The sequence below is a fragment of the Pelodiscus sinensis genome, chromosome 24, assembly GCF_052426305.1.
Source record: "Pelodiscus sinensis isolate ZL-2025 chromosome 24, ASM5242630v1, whole genome shotgun sequence".
Classification (NCBI taxonomy): domain Eukaryota; kingdom Metazoa; phylum Chordata; order Testudines; family Trionychidae; genus Pelodiscus; species Pelodiscus sinensis.
In genome coordinates, this window is record NC_143075.1 from 4,570,940 (window position 1) to 4,587,281 (window position 16,342).

The 16,342-nt window shown below is 42.2% G+C and overlaps 2 protein-coding genes across 2 annotated transcripts in view; one reads left to right on the forward strand and one right to left on the reverse strand.

The window, feature by feature from the left end:
• Positions 1-6,966, forward strand: part of WRAP73 (WD repeat containing, antisense to TP73) — a 35,320-nt gene extending 28,354 nt beyond the window's left edge. The window contains exons 7-12 of the mRNA XM_075906622.2: positions 433-567; positions 655-732; positions 2,736-2,841; positions 3,686-3,811; positions 5,566-5,757; positions 6,456-6,966. Coding sequence (XP_075762737.2) covers positions 433-567; positions 655-732; positions 2,736-2,841; positions 3,686-3,811; positions 5,566-5,757; positions 6,456-6,565 — 747 coding nt within the window. The 3' untranslated portion in view covers positions 6,566-6,966. The remainder of the gene's footprint in view (positions 1-432; positions 568-654; positions 733-2,735; positions 2,842-3,685; positions 3,812-5,565; positions 5,758-6,455) is intronic.
• Positions 6,967-7,624: 658 nt separating this feature from the next.
• On the reverse strand, positions 7,625-15,962 carry TPRG1L (tumor protein p63 regulated 1 like). Its single transcript, XM_075906623.2, has 5 exons — positions 15,714-15,962; positions 14,180-14,271; positions 12,712-12,888; positions 10,653-10,806; positions 7,625-9,379 (listed from the first exon to the last, which is right to left on the reverse strand). Exons 1-5 carry the CDS (start codon positions 15,909-15,911, stop codon positions 9,185-9,187), a joined length of 816 nt encoding a protein of 271 aa, XP_075762738.1. The 5' UTR covers positions 15,912-15,962; the 3' UTR covers positions 7,625-9,184.
• Between the last annotated feature and the right edge of the window lie 380 nt (positions 15,963-16,342).

Consider the following 16,342-nt stretch of genomic DNA (forward strand, 5'->3'; position numbering starts at 1 on the left):
ACACTTAATTAAGGACTCTGCAACAGATATTAAGTCAACTTTTCTGGCTACTACATAGAATGCAATATCTTAAAACAGAAAATAAAAGGGCTTTAAGAAACAATTTGTAATATTGTACTTACCCATTGGTGATGGGTGTCAAATCTTTAAATCTCCATGTAATGTCATTGTTACCAAATAATCCTTATTATATTTTTCTATAATTTAAGTATATTTTATAAACTTAATTTACAAACTTGGTTTTAAAAAATTGCATAAGATCCTAGGAACTATCCAGATAAATAATTGAAGAATTAATTTGAGAGAGAGAGAAAAGGAAAACTCCATTTTGAACATCTGTACATTTTAGACGGTGTTAAAAAGGAGTTACTTAGTCTCTATCTGTTAGTTTAAGTGTCACTAGTCTTTAAATCAAATCAATTTGTGTTGCAGTATAAAATTTTGCTATACTCCCTTGATGGCCGTCTGCTGTCCACATACAGTGCTTATGAATGGTCACTGGGTATTAAATCAATTGCCTGGAGTCCCAGCAGTCAGTTCTTGGCGATTGGCAGCTATGATGAAAAGGTAAAAAAAGGAACTTAAATGAAACCTATTCAAGCCAGTTGCAAAATGTCCAAGGAATCAACTCTTAATACATTTTCCTTGAATTAGGTGCGTATCTTGAACCATGTGACTTGGAAGAAGATTACAGAGTTTGAACACCCTGTGACCATTGCTAACCCAAAGATAGTAAGTATAGAATTGGGATTCATTGGATCATTAGCAGTACAGGTTGAACCTCTTAGATCTGGCAGTGCCCAGGCAGGGCAGCCCTAACCTCCCCTGATCTGGCAAACTCCCTTGTTTGGGACTCGTCTGGTCCCAAGGGTGCTGGATCTGGGAGGGCCAGCCTGTAGTTTGTTTGCTATCTTTGGTAAAAAAATTTTTACTTTGACTCAATTCCTGCTTCCCTGCTGATCTGCAAATGCTATTAAGGAGACTGAATGAAAATGTTAATAAGTAACTAAAAAATTATGTATTTTCATGGGCTTCTCTCAGTACATTCTCTTTTCCTCTCCATCCTCTTTTTTTTTTTTTTTATTCTGTGTAAGAGAATCATGGATAATTATTGCTAAGTGCTAATATCTTCTGCTAAAGGTGATGTTTGTGTTTACAGACAGGATTTCAGGTGGTATTGTACCCAAGTGCTAGGAAGCTGAACATGAATGAGAATTTTGTAACTCTCAGCACTACAGAATTTGCAGTATAAATGGTGTTGGATTTGAAGCATCTTACGATCGATCTCCCCTAATCTTCATTTGTATAGGCAAATCTATCTCACTTAGGATATGTCTGCACAGCAGCTTTATTTCAGAATAACTGACCTTATTCCGAAATAACAAAGAACGTGTCTACACTGCAAGCCATTATTTTGAAATAATGGTGAGCTGGAGGACTTCTTACTCCGTCTCCCGTAACCCTCATTTTACGAGAAGCAAAGAAAGTCAAAGGAAGAATGTTCTTCCTTCAACTTCCTGCTGTGTAGACAGCGCCAAAAGCCAAATTAAGCTATTTCGACTTCAGCTACGCAACTGACGTAGCTCAAGTTGTGGTTTAATTAGACTTTTGCCCTGCTGTGTAGATGTGCCCTATATGAACAGTTTCTGTAAATGATTGTCACAAATCTGCTTTTTTTATCCTTTCACATGCAGAGTCCATGGCCACAGTTTTTTGCAGTTCTCAGCAGAGAGATAATTGTATGTTTTGATTCAAAATCACAGGCTTTCTCTGTCCCCGTCCCTTGTGAGGGAGACTCTTCATCAGTTGTAATATTATTAATATAGCCATTAGAAGGGACAGAGAAGATCTGACATGTAATAGAAGGATCAGTGTTTGTGGTGAGCAGACTTAGATTTATATGATTTTTTTTTTTAATTTATCATTGTTGCTTATCAAGTACTCTGCCGTGCAGAATATACTTAACTAAAATGTCTCCTTGCTAGAAAGTGGTTTTATCTCTGGTACTTGTCTTTATTATTGTCTGGTCAACATGACTCCAGCATTTCTGTTGGGCTACATTCTAGATGTAAATCTGGTTGCCAGACCAAGTGCTACCACAGGCACATGTTAGTTATCCTTCAAATGAGAAACAGATAAAACAGTTCAGTCCCTGTCCGTTGGAAAGACTAGAGCTCCAACTGTACAATTAGTGATGAAATGCTGAAAGCATTTAGCATGACCCCATTAACATTTCTAGTTTGCAGTGGTTCTTAATGGCATGGAATGTTATTTAAAAAAAAACAAAAAACAACAAAACCTCAAAACCAAACAAACAACCCCCCCCCCACACCTGTCCTACTGTACTAAAGACAGCGCAGTTATTTTACTAAATTCACTTTCAGTTGGTAATGGGTAGAAAGGTGTACTCTGTTTGACTCTTTACATAGGCTCTCAAATGACAATCGTTGGATTATTTAAATCACTATCTGTTTCTGTTTTATGCAATTGCTTTTTTCTGAATGTGGGCCCAATTTTCAAATACAGACACCATCAGGTTTCAAAATTCAGCATTTCTTGGCCCAGGTCTGCCTGCTCTCAGTGTACTATACCAAACAGCATTGAGAAACCCTGTGTAAATGTATTATGAATGAGCCTTAATACTTGTTTTGACAGTGGGATGTGGAGGAGTCCACAGGGTAGGTTCAAATCTTGCTATAAGCCCTTTTGTGAAACTGTCTTCTCTTTCTGTGCAGATTGTATATAAGGAAGTAGAGAAATGCCCCAGAGTTGAAACGGAGAGCCTTGCCCTCCCTCCAGCCAAAGCGCAAGCCAGCTCTCTCTTCAGAATACAGAGTAAATGTGAGCAAACGAAAATGGGCCACTTTAGAATACTTGTGATGTAAAACATTTAAGCCATGGCTCTGCCTGCGGGGGTGGGGTGGGGAGTGGCAAACCTTAGGGTGCTAATGGGAAGCCCATTTAATTAAACGCAAAACCTCAAAGAACATGTCTGTCTCGGCTAGAAAAGATGATGGTTGTAGAATGTGGCTAAAAGTGAAGATCAGGCTGGGGACCCAATTGGCTAAATAATAGTTCAGCAGAAAAGGATCTGGGGGTTACAGTGGTTGAGAAGCTGGAGATGAGTCAACTGTGGGCCCTTGTAGCCAAGAAGGCTAATGGAATATTAGGCTGCATTAGGAGGAGCATTGCCAGCAGATCTAGAGAAGTGATTATTCCCCTTTATTGGGCACTGGTGAGGCCACATTTGGAGTATTGTGTCCAGTTCTGGGCTCCCGACTACAGAAAGGATGTGGATTCATTGGAGAGGGTCCAGCAGAGGGCAATTCAATGAGGTCTCTTCCAGCTCCAGGATTCTGTGATCTTAAGGACAATGAAAGGTTCCTGGAGAGGTGTGGCAAACTTTTAGGAGTAAATGTGGGTAGAAGTGACAGACAACACCCTCCTCCCTAATGTTATTTTACTTGTTTAAAATTTGCCTCCAAACAGGGAGATTTTGGCTGATTTAAGTCTCTGCAACAGAGATTACTTGTCTAGTTCTTTGGATAGAACATCCTACCGAAGTTTAAAATATTTCTCTTTACCTATCATTTCAGACATAACTGTTAACTGTTTTAAGGTAGAAATATAATCGCCTTGTCCATGTGAACTCGCTTGTTAAAAGTGCTTTTATTTCAAATTTCAGATGACATTTCCCAGGTACCAGTTTCTTTACAGTGTGTCAAACCGGTTGCTGATCGGGCAAATCCCAGAATAGGAATTGGAATGCTAGCGTTTAGTCCAGATAACTGTTTTCTGGCAACCAAAAATGGTTAGTACCTAATGGACTATATGTTAAAGGGAAACCCTTTTGGTTTTGTTTAGGTCTTGTGTTTGTACTATAAATATACAAGTATATTTGTATTCAAGTCACAGCTAGTGTCCCAGTTGGGATTGAGGCTCCATTGGGATAGCACAGAGGAACTTCAACCTTTACCATAAACCACTAAGCTGTAGAACCAGTTATTAATTGCTGCTCCTGGTGAGGCATGAATTTATAACCTTGGCTTTAAGTATGATGTGGTAAAATATCTCCCTTCAAAATGTGGCTAATTAAGTTAAACGTGTAACTGCTGAAAATCTGATAGGCAGCAGTGTGAGTGGGGCGCAGATGGTTCCCTGGGACCTGTGGTAAGTGGGGGAGTCAGCTTTTAAGACGGCAGCCTGTGTGTAATCATGAAGGTTAACAGTGTACACAGTTAAATTTTCCCATCCCTACTATTTACCTTAGCTCACTATATAAAATCTTAGCTAAAATCAATCTCTTTTCTCCTTCCCTGTGCAAAAGTCACTTTCAGAATTTCTCAGAACATTAGTAATTAATTTTGCATTAGCAAGAACTATGGAGGTTTTGGACTTTTTCATGTAACCTTTTTCCCTCAGTAGATTGGAACTCTGTCAATACAGCATTTCTGATGCTAAATGGTTGTTGATCAAAGGGGAAAAAATTATAAAATTGGTAGAAGGGCACAGTCTTAATCCAGTTCCTAGCTGAGAAATGTTCACATGACAAGACCCACCCAGAGTGGCATCTCTATCTAGTTTTAGAAAAGCCAGTTGTTTTGTCTTGGTGGCAATTTCTCCGAAGCGAGGATGAAGGCACAGTGCCAAGATACTGCTGTACAGGTTGAACCTCTCTGGTCCGGTAACATCCATGGCCCAGGAAGATTTGTTAGCCATATGTCTGTTTATCACGGATGTGGCCAAGTTTCCCAGAGTCCCATAAAGTTTGTTTACAGTCCCCAGTCCTGACTCTGTGTTCTGTGCTGTTATTTAGCTCTAATTAATCCTTAAATGTCTTCTGAGAGCCCAGTCAGCAGTGGAAGTGTTGGTAATGCTGCTAGACCACATTGATCTCCCGTGGTCTGACAAATTCTCTGGTTTGGCACTGGTTGGGTCCTGAGGATTCCAGACTAGAGAGGTTCAACCTGTATTGGTACTTTAAAATTGAAAGCCCTCTGTGCACAATCGCCATTACTTAAGGGATTGTAAGGTTATGAATCAAAGCTAGTTGTTCAGACTAGGGCTGTAAAAAGAGGAGTTGAATAGTTGACTACCCGATAAGCCTTGGCTAATTGGGTAGTTGAGTCAACAATTCGCATTTCCATCCCTCTCCTGCTGTCTCTATCAGGGGAAGCAGGAGCTAGTGCTGGGGGGGAGGAGGTAGGTGGGTGTGGAGGGGGATGAGGCACAGTCAAGCTGGGTCTTGGACCTACTCCTGCTGCAGCCCTGCAGTTTAAATATAGTAGGAACAGGGCTGCCTGCATGCCCAGCTCCTACTACATTTAAACTGCAGGGCTGCAGCGACCCCTTATCAACTAATCGTGTACTCAATACAGATTGCATCGAGTACACAATTAGTCATTTACTCACTGCTTAACATCCCGAGTTCACTCTTCCACACCAATGTTACAAGCAGTAGTGTAGAGATGTTTTTGTTAGTGAGGCCCATTTAATGGGACATAATATGGTGACATTGTACTGTGTCTTTACAGCAGTCTCAATTTCCCTTGCCATTTCCAACAGATAACATTCCTAATGCCATCTGGATCTGGGATGTTCAAAAGCTGAAACTGTTTGTAGTCTTAGAGCAGTTGTATGCTGTCCAGTTTTTCCAGTGGGATCCATGTCAACCTCGACTTGCCATTTGCACTGGGAATAGCAAAGTGTACCTGTGGTCCCCAGCAGGGTGCGTGTCAGTGCAGGTACCAATGGAAGGTAAGGCTGCCTAAAATTACTGCTGCATGTCAGAATAATTAGTTTGTTTAATGTATATAAATGATTGTACTTTTAGTGATTAAAGCGGTCAAAACATCGTTATTTCAGTCATAAGTTTTCGGTACTTAGTCACAATCCCTTGATTGTAGGGAATATATGGGAAGAATAGCACAAAGTTTACATCAAGATTATTCAATTATTGCCCTCACATGATAATTGACGTGTAAATAGAAGCACTTTAAGGCTTTGCTTTCATATTTGTAATACCAAATGCTGAAATTGGAATTGTACAGAAATACCAGAAGCTCCACAAAGTAACAAAATCTGAATCTTAAATTCATTCTGAAAAGGCAGGGTTTTTCCAGCATGCAGGTGCATAGGAAGATCTTTCAGTTGCCTGGCATTATTAGCTAATTACTTAAGCCAAGATAGAAAAGATAGGTGTAAACATTTTCTTCCATGGAATAATTACCACTGCAGTGTAAGGGCTGTGAATTTTTGTCAGTTATTAGTTTTGTGACATTTACTTTCATGATATGGTCGTGCTCAACTACAGTGGTATGTGCAGTACAAAAATCTGTTTGCTTGAGCTGATCTCTTACTGAGGAATCACTAAGATACTCCAAGTAAGAGAAGACTTCTGGAATAGAATATTGTAACTTTTGATTTCTTGCTGCTGCTTTGCTTTTTATCTACAGGTGACTTCCAGGTCCTCTCGCTTTGCTGGCACTCTAATGGGGACTCCATGGCACTCCTGAGTAAAGATCATTTTTGCATGTGCTACTTGGAAAGAGGAGAGGCAAAATAAGAGCAGATAAAGGAATTCTCCTTCTGCACCCCATAAGGCTAGAAAAGCCTACTATGCAAATAGACCTTTGTAAAGAAGTGCTGCTATATCTCTATGGAACAGATAAGAGAAGGCAGGCTCACATTGTTCAGTAGGAAGAGATTTTGTACTAATAGCGAATCTTATGTTTGGGGGAGTGTAAGAAGACTCCCTTGTGTGAATTACTGTGACAGTTGAATGAAGTATGTTTGACAAAATAATTTAGCCCTTTGATTTTGCAACTAAAATTGTGGCAACCAGGAGTCTGGATTTTAGAAGCTCAAGGACTCAAAATTTGTCTATTTTCTCAAGTGGTATCTGTTTGTAAATAGTGTATAGAAATTATTTAATTTGTATAAATGTCAATAAACATTTTGATAGCTTCTGCTAGTGTGGCTATCATCTTTCAGCCCAGCACTCCCTTAAATGTTGATTTTTCCATATTAATAATCTACACTGGAACTGAGGTTTGAAATGGACATGTACATGTCACTGTTGCTGTCATCCTGACTTCAAGTGGGTAGTGGCTAACTGCACACCAATCTACACTCAGTATAGTGAATGCTCTCTATTGGAATGAAACATGGAATGAAATGCATAAAGTAGTTAGACCCAGAATAATTTTAAGTAATTACTTATTGCAGTTCTGAAGAGGGAATTTTTATTATTTTAGCCATGAATAAGTAAGTCATTAAGAGCAAATATGTGAGAACCAGTTTGCTTTAGCAGCTAAGTGTTAAACTAATATCTTATCAGAGCCTGAACAGTGTTCTCAAAATTACATGTGTTTGTAGAACAGCATTTGAAAGATGGGTGAGATTCTTGCCATTACATCCCTTCTCATAGCTGTTTCAGGGACCAGAATTAATGACAGAAACGTGGAGTATTGGAGTGGATGGAATGGAAGTAGAATTCCAGAACTACTGGGGAGAAGGGGTCTATCTTGGTCAGCATCCTGAGTGTATAATCTCATATATGGTTTATATCTGTATTATACAACAACTGGTATTCTACCAATTAAAAACCAGAGAACAAACATGGTTAAGTTTAATCTTTACTGAAAGATTAACAAAAGCTAGACTCTTAGAAAAGAGCTCATACTGAAAAGAACATGCAGCCTGATGCATTCCAGAGCCACATTCAAAAAGAACACATACACAAGTTAAAAGGTTTAAAAAAAATTTCCACTGCTGCACTGCATTTCACTGGGTTGAGGGGCAGAGAATTCTTCTGATAAAATTAGATTAAGACAACTTGTATAAAGGATTAATCCACAATGAAATCTGTCATTGTAATCTCATACTGTAACTCTGTTCAGTACCTTTGTATACTGCTGCATTTATTTTCTAAAAACTTAAATGGAAGAGTTAATAAGATGGAAGTATAATACTGTGACTAAAGCTTCCCCTTTCCCCAAAATCTAAATAGCCAAATGGGTTACAAAATCCCCTTACTTTGGTACGATTCTGGTCCATGGGAAAACCCTCCCCTTCCTCCCCAAACATACATTTTTGCTAAGTATTATAAAGCAACTCAAAGTAGAATTCCCTTTTAGTTATAAAATGCTCATTCACATGTTGCATTAAAAATATCACAGGAAAGCAAAGATATCCTTTACCTGTCTTTTTAAAATATCTTGAAATAGAATAACCAAACATTTCAGACAGCTGCAAAGAGAAACTATAAATAAGATAAACCTGTACATAGTTAGATTCAGATTTGATAGCAATTTGAGACCAGTGATGAGTCAACCAATATTTCAATTTACAATTGTAACAGCACAATTCCACTAGTTAGGATTAACACTCCCATTTTGACCAAATTAGCTGTCTGTCCCTTTTTAGCAGGTCTTTAAACATTCTTGACACTGAAAATTAAATTCCTTGTTTTACTGTAGTTTAGACATTAGTACAGGTTGGACCTCTCTGGTCTGGCACCCTCAGGACCTGACCAGTCCTGAACGAGGGAATTTGCTGAACCCTGCTACAGGGGCTCCGGTCCCAGATCTAGTGGCTCTAAGCTGCCAGCCCTTCAGCCACGGAGGATCCCAGCCAGGACTCCCTGGTCCAGGAACATGTTGCTAGACGAGGGACTCATGGTTTTTGGAGATCCAACCTGTAACTTCTTAGCCAATAAAAAAGTCAATCTCAACTGCACTTGAAAGGATTTGATAGCAACATTTACATAAGAATTCAGTTGCCATGTGGCATGAACATGCTATGTATCTATACTTGATATGATATAGAATATTTGTCACAGATAATTCACACTTAGTAAGGAAAGACACTTATCCAGAAATGTAAGAGGAAATATCATTGACGACTAGACTTGCATACATTTAGTTATAGTAAGTTAAATCCAGGGTACTGTAAGAATGCAACTACCTTGTGACCCCCTAAAATTAATAGCTGACTTAACCATCCATTGACTTCATAAGAGTAAAGTGACTGTTCTGTGAAATGGTCACTTTCTGTAACTAACCAATCCCTTTTTATCCTTGCAATTGATTTGTTTTCTATCTTGTGGTGAGTTCTCCCAACTCTTTCCCCACAATACTCATCTCAAATCACTATCCCTTAGATTAGATTGATTGCAATTAATTTAAAATCCAATTTTGCCTCTTGTCATGGAGTAGCCAAGCTTGGCCTCATTGGTGATGAAAGACATCAATCCCACGTAAGTTTCAATAAGAAGAGGACGCTCCAGCACTAGCACACCATTGGCTCTCCCTGGCAATGGACACTCTTTGTGGGCTTTCTTCACAGCTTGGATTAATTGAGTCTTAAAATCCTCGAGCTGGGGAGGAAAAAAAAATTAAATATACTTGTGCTACTTTTGACAGCTTAATATTTTTCCATTATTTGAAAATCTATTGCTAGTTTGCCTATGCAGGCAAAATTATACATAAGAGCCACTGCTACAGAAACAGATTACAACTTTAGATAAGTGTAAGTATACATATATCTTATAACAAGTTCTGCATGCTAGCATTTACTGTTGCAAGTTGTCTCAAATAACCTGCTTTCCTAAACACGAGATGTTTGCATAAAGATTGGCTATAAGTGGTCCCCAATCTTTTGGGGCTGCCAGGCGCCCAGGGGCGGGGTCCATGCATGTGCCGTGCGCCTGGGGTGCAAGAACAGCTCGGGCCAGCTCTGGTCACTAGGCGGGCGCCCTTGGGCACCGCGTTGGGAACCACTGAGCTATAATAATTTTTTGTAATAAGCGCTTAGCTCTGTCAACTACTGATAAGGTAAATAAACAGATACTTTCATCTGAAGAGCTCTCCTTTTAAAAAAAAAAAAAAATCAAGAGTCAATGAAGCACAGGTTACAATATAAACCCCTCTTATGTGTGCACTACATATCATTTACTAGGATTCTTCTTGAATTACAAACTACAAATATTTTAGGTAAAGCCTAGACCACCTTCCAGGAAAGAAGCTTGATAGAACTGGACCTGTTGTTTTAAGGAAATGTTTTCCTCTTTCAGCTTCAACCCATTTTGTAAACTTGGAAATCACTGCAACCTCACTTTCGCTATGGGTGTGTCTACACAGCAAAGTTATTTTGGAATAACAGCCGTTATTCTGAAATAACTATGCGAATGTCTACCCAGCAATTCTGTTATTTCAAAATTATTTTGAAATAACGGACAGCTTATTCTGACTTCTGTAAATCTCATTCTACAAAGAATAACACCTATTCCAAAATAGCTATTTCGAAATAGCCCTTCACCAGGGCCATTCTAAAATATTCTTCCTGGGGCTCTAAATCAAGATAGCACGTCTACATTAGGGAAGCCTGTTTTGGACTAATTTTGAGGCTTTCCTGCAGTGTAGACGTGCTATTTTGAAATAACTGGTGCACATGATTTGAAGAGTCAACAAGACTCAACTGATACTACCCTGCCGAAATAAATGAAGGCACAGAAAAAGCTTGGCTAGTGTCTTTACAGCTAATATTTTCATCATCATACCATCTTTTGAAAGTGACAAATTCTTAAGAATTGTATCCAACTTAAATTATCAACATGGTCATATCTTATACAGCATAGAAAATATCCTTACTTGGCAAAGGGATGCAATCTTCTCATCAACATTTGCCATTGGATGTTCCGTAAAAGTTGCATAGGGCACATTTGTGGACCATGGATTCCATCTGTTTATGAAGGACGCACGGCTTTGCTTATCCCATTGAATTCGAATACCAATGCCTTCTCGCCTAACAAATTTGAAGACACCACATATTTGATAGGGCAGGCCTTAAAGCTCTTTACAGGACAGGTTAATTAGAAATGGCTCCAAGAAAGTTTAACACCTAAATGAAAGCTACAAGGTCCATTTTAGAATTTTAAAGTTTTTCCAACATAGTAATAAGCAGTCTCTAAATACAGGTGGTCCCAGAGTTACAAATGCATCGACTAATGACCGTTCGTCCTTACGACCAACGTCCCATTAAGGCGGTCCCCGAGTTACGAAAGCGATTCGCACTTAAACAGCGTGGTCACATTTAAATGAATGGGGTCCGACTTACAAACAGATTGAGTTACGACCCAGTGTTTGGTACGTAACTCATTCGTAAGTCGGGGACTATCTGTATCAGCATAAATAAAATACTGTGAACAGTTATTTATATTAGCTCCCAAATTAAGCAAAGATGGTTTTAATGTTTAAGTTGTATGAAAAAGTTAAGTTATTAAAGTAAACATGTGGCCCTACCACATTTATATTCATACAATGTAATACATTCTGGTCTATGGTAAGACTAATATTCAATAATCAGATTTACAAGTTTCTAATATGCTAACAATGAACAACTGCACACTTGCTATGGTTGTTGTTGAAGACCAATAGCCTTAACAGTATAAACAAATAGTCCTGTGCCACCTTACAGACTAATAGATTTATTGGCGCATAAGCTTTCATGGACAAAGATCCACTTCGTCAGATGCATGTAGTGGGAATTCCAGAGGAAGCTATAAATATACAGGCACATGAAAAGTACCAATCAAGAGGAAGGCCAGAGATAATGAGGTCAATTCAGTCGGAGAATGTGGCCCAATTTTAGCAGCTGATGTGGAGGTGTGAACACCGAGAGGAGAAACTGCCTTTGTAATTGGCTAGCCCTTCAGTCTTTGTTCAATACTACACTGATAGTCAAATTTGCAAATGAATTGTAGCTCTGCAGTTTCTCTTTGAAGTCTGTTTTTGAAGTTTTTGTTGAAGGATTGCTACTTTTAAATCTGCTACTGTGTGTCCAGTGAGATTGAAGTGTTCTCCTACAGGTTTTTGTATGTTACCATTCCTGATATCTGATTTGTCTGTTTATTCTTTTAGGTAGGGACTGTCCATTTTGACCAATATATGGTACAGGGGCATTGCTGGCACATGATAGCATATATTACATTGGTAGATGTGCAGGTGAAGCTGATGTGGTTAGGTCCCATGATGATATCGCTGGTGTAGGTATGTGGCCAGAGTTGGCACTGAGGTTTGTTGCAGGGATTGGTTCCTGACTGGTGCGGTGTATAGTTGCTGGTGAGAATTTGCTTCAGGTTGGCAGGCTGGCTGTAGGCAAGGACTGGCCTGCCTCCTAAGGTCTGCGAGAATGAGGGATTATTGTCCAGGATGGGTTGGAGATCAGTGTTGGAGAGGTTTTAGCTGGGGACTGTAGGTGATGGCCAGTGGTGTTCTGTTAACAGAAACTGCAGAGCTACAATTCATTTGCAAATTTGACACTATCAGTTTAGGATTAAACAAAGACTCTGAATGGCTAGCTAACTACAAAAGCAATTTCTCCTCTCCTGGTGTTCACACCTCCACATCAGCTGCTAGAAGTGGTCCACATCCTCCCTGACTGAATTGACCTAGTTATCTCTGGCCTTCCTCTTGATTGGCCTTACTCTTTTCTTTTCATGTGCCTGTATATTTATAGCTGCCTCTGGAATTTCCACTACATGCATCTGATGAAGTGGGTCTTTGCCCATGAAAGCTTATGCTCCAATAAATCTGTTAGTCTATAAGGTTCTACAAGACTTCTCGTTGTTTATGCAGATTCAGACTAACATGGCTACCTCTCTGATACTTAACAGTATAGTTAACTTTAAAAAAAAAAGTCAAACCTTACTTATTCAGTGATTTAGATGGGAATTCAAATTCTCCAACTGAAATAGTGTCAACTGCATTAAGTGATATTCTAGTAACCTGCTGGCACTGTAAGCTGATGAAGTCATATTTACAGATCAGAAGGGACCAGTCAGTGATAAGAACCAGACGCTCCTTCTCATTGTTCCAGTGGTCAACTCTGATAAGAAAAATGGAAGATTACCACAGTTTTTACTATCCACCTTGAAATTATTACCTAAAAACATGTAGTAGTTTCACTAATACAATAGCAACTGAGAATTATTTAAACAGCAGTATTATTCTGTAGAAAATTATAATGGTGCTGTATTTCCCATTCATGGCCATTTTTGTATTCGATTGACAATAAAAGCATGTTTCAAATATTGACTCTTTAGAAGCTTTTAGCAGAAGATAGAGTTGATGTTTTTACAAAATTCTTTGAAAATAAAACTAAGGAGTCCTGGCACTCCTTTGTCTGTCTCTGCAAACACAATAAGGATGTTAAATATCACATAATAAGGTAATTGTGTAACACTGACCAGCTCTGCAGTATAAAGCTAAGTGAAGCTGCCTCCCTGGGAGTGTAAACTGCAGCCCACCTGGGGGGGGGGGGGGAGAGCGCGACATTGTTAACCAATAAGCAGCTGCTTATCCATTAAATAGTCATTTACACTCAAACATCCCCAATATAGACTAAGACACGTACCCCTCAAAGAATTTTATATTAACAGTCCCAAGTGATTAGCTACCCAGCCTATGAAATGTCAGCTACAACAGCTTACAGCCTTACTGACCTTCTGCCAGTTCAGTGCTTACTAGCAGGCACAGGATTGAAATTGATGAATTTCCTTGCTCTGTGAAGTGACTGGAGCTGAAGAACTGAGCATAGAGCTATAGTTTCATCCCTCTCAACACAGTTTAGGAAAGTTATCAGATGTTAAGACAAGTTATTGCAGCCTTTATTTTAATAGGACTAATGTTGGAGTCTTACCAAACTTGAGAATCCCTTTCAAACAATTAATTGCTTGGGCTTTTGATAAAGTCAGGTCTGTGATGTCTTTTCCAGTACTAAAACACAAGGTGGATGAGGTAAGACTTTTTGAGCACAACTATACTGCATTTACCAGGTTTAAATTGATTAGCAATTGTATTTATAAGTAAATCATAGATGGTAGATCAGCTGAGGAGAGTTCTGGATATACTAGTAACTAAGACTAAGATTTTACAAATTGAGTCAATACATAAATGTATAAACATTTAGTAAAGAGTAAAAATGTGGTTAAGATAAATGTTCCTGGATTAACTATATACTAAAGCCATGATTTTCCTACTAGCTTTACACAGCAAAGCAATACTCCAATTACATGTATGTTTCACATAGAGCATTTTCAAGTGGTGTGCAAATCCAGGAAAAAAAAATCTTGTCCTAAACAGCTAAGTCCCCTTTGTCTATTAGTATTGCTACTTACTCAGTGAGCAACCACACACTTTGCACCTCTCCATCTTCAGTGGGCATCACAACAACACGAATCTCATTTACGGCCTGCTCTATAGTTCCAGGCTAAATCAAAAAGAGAATCTATTTATATTTATCTTTTTACATATTCATGTTTGATATGTCTTATGTTATTTTACATGTGAAGAGTTATTCTATATCACTTACCCACCAAGACCAGCCTGAGAGATGTGAGGGAGACCTAGCCAAGTTACTGTAATCGGCTGCTAGTCCAGGCCTGGGCAAAATACAGCCCATGGGCCACATCTGGCCCGCTAAGCCATGAGATCTGGCTAACGGAGGCAGCGGGGAGCCCCAGATAGGCTCCCCAGCTTGCCCCGCACACAGTGTAGAAACATGGGTTTCTGTTTTAAAACTGGAGGGGAAGTTTTAGGAGCTACCCCACCCCCAGCACATTCCTATTGGCTGGTACCTGGCAGAAATCAGCCAATGGGAGCTGCTTGTTAGAACAGACAGCTAAGAAGAATCATTCCCCTCCCCCCACCTATTCATGAAGCACACAGCCAGGTAGGCTGACTGGGAAACATTTTAAACTGCAGGCAGGCAAGTTTGGCAGCTGACAAGTAAGTCTCTTGGCCACAGCCTGCTTCTGGCACCCCAGCCCTTTCCTGCCCCAATTCTTTGCCTTCCCCCTCAACATACTCAAACCCTCTGTCCCCCTCCCACACCCTCTCCCAGCTCTGGCACCCCAATCTCCTGCCCCAGATCACAATTCCCTCCTATCCCAGGTCAAATCCCAAACCCCTGCCCTAGGTCACAACCACCTGCTTCAACCCAACTCCCTCCTAGACTCTAGTCTCCCCCCTGTACCCCAACCTCCATTCCAGGCCTCACATCTCCTTCGTTAATATCATAGCAGACTGCAACCCTCACTCGCTATCCAAGATCTTGGAGTGCCCCCCCCCAAAGATTATGACCCACCCTGTGTCCTCCAGGCTTTCCTCCATCTCAAGCAATGGACCCTGTGTCTTCCTATATTCCAACGGATCTCTCCGTTTTGAACCATTCTGGCATTTGCCATCTTTGCCCCAGTAACTGACCCCACCCCCTAGGGCAGGTATGTGGGGGGCTGGGTCCCTGACCATTGTCCCCAGGGATTGGGTTCCTCTACGGCAGGGGCGCCAGCAACATAAACGTGGCCACCCCCGCTCAGCCCCAACGTGCGTGTAGCCCAGGGCCCGCTCCGATCCCCCCCATCGCCAACCCCAGCCACTGGGGGACACGCCCCCTGGGAATCCATCTCGCCCCGCCCCCCGGACAAGGGGAGAAGGGGGCGGGGCGGCCCGCGGGCCGGGCGGAAGGGGGCGGGGCGGCCCGCGGGCCGGGCGGAAGGGGGCGGGGCGGCCCGCGGGCCGGGCGGAAGGGGGCGGGGCGGCCCGCGGGCCGGGCGGAAGGGGGCGGGGCGGCCCGCGGGCCGGGCGGAAGGGGGCGGGGCGGCCCGCGGGCCGGGCGGAAGGGGGCGGGGCGGCCCGCGGGCCGGGGCCCACCCGGAAGACGAAGTACTCCTTCAGGCGGCCGCCGCGCGTCGGGTTGCGCACGCTGAGGGGCCGCAGGGTGCGGCGGGGCGGCAGCGAGTCCCCGGGCGGCCCGAAGGGCACGTCGGCTTCGGCCGGCACCAGCAGCGCCGCGCCCCCGGCGGGACCCGCGTCCGGGCCGCCCTCCTCCGCGTCCCGCAGCTGCAGCATCGCCGCGGGCTCCGCGTCCCGTCCCTTCCGCTTCCGGCCCGGCCTGGGCCCGCCCCTTCCGGTTCCGGCCTGGCGGGGGGGAGGGGGTGCAGCAGGGTGGGGCGGGGACAAGGGGCAGGGAGGGACAAGGGGGGTGTAACGAGGGGGAGGGGTAGGAGGGCGGGGACAAGGGGGGTGTAACGAGGGGGAGGGTAGGAGGGCGGGGACAAGGGGGGTGTAACGAGGGGGAGGGTAGGAGGGCGGGGACAAGGGGGGTGTAACGAGGGGGAGGGGTAGGAGGGCGGGGACAAGGGGGGTGTAACGAGGGGGAGGGGGAGGGACAAGGGGGGTGTAACGAGGGGGAGGGGTAGGAGGGCAGGGACAAGGGGGGTGTAACAGGAGGGGGAGGGGTAGGAGGGCGGGGACAAGGGGGGTGTAACGAGGGGGAGGGG

Excerpts from the sequence above, each read along its gene's own strand:
- TPRG1L (XM_075906623.2), bottom strand. The coding sequence starts at position 15,911 with ATGCTGCAGCTGCGGGACGCGGAGGAGGGCGGCCCGGACGCGGGTCCC. Across the intron at positions 12,889-14,179 it reads AGTGTGTGGTTGCTCACTGA|AGTTGACCACTGGAACAATG; the intron begins GTAAGTAGCAAT and ends TTTTCTTATCAG. Across the intron at positions 10,807-12,711 it reads CCATCTAAATCACTGAATAA|GCGAGAAGGCATTGGTATTC; the intron begins GTAAGGTTTGAC and ends CAAATTTGTTAG.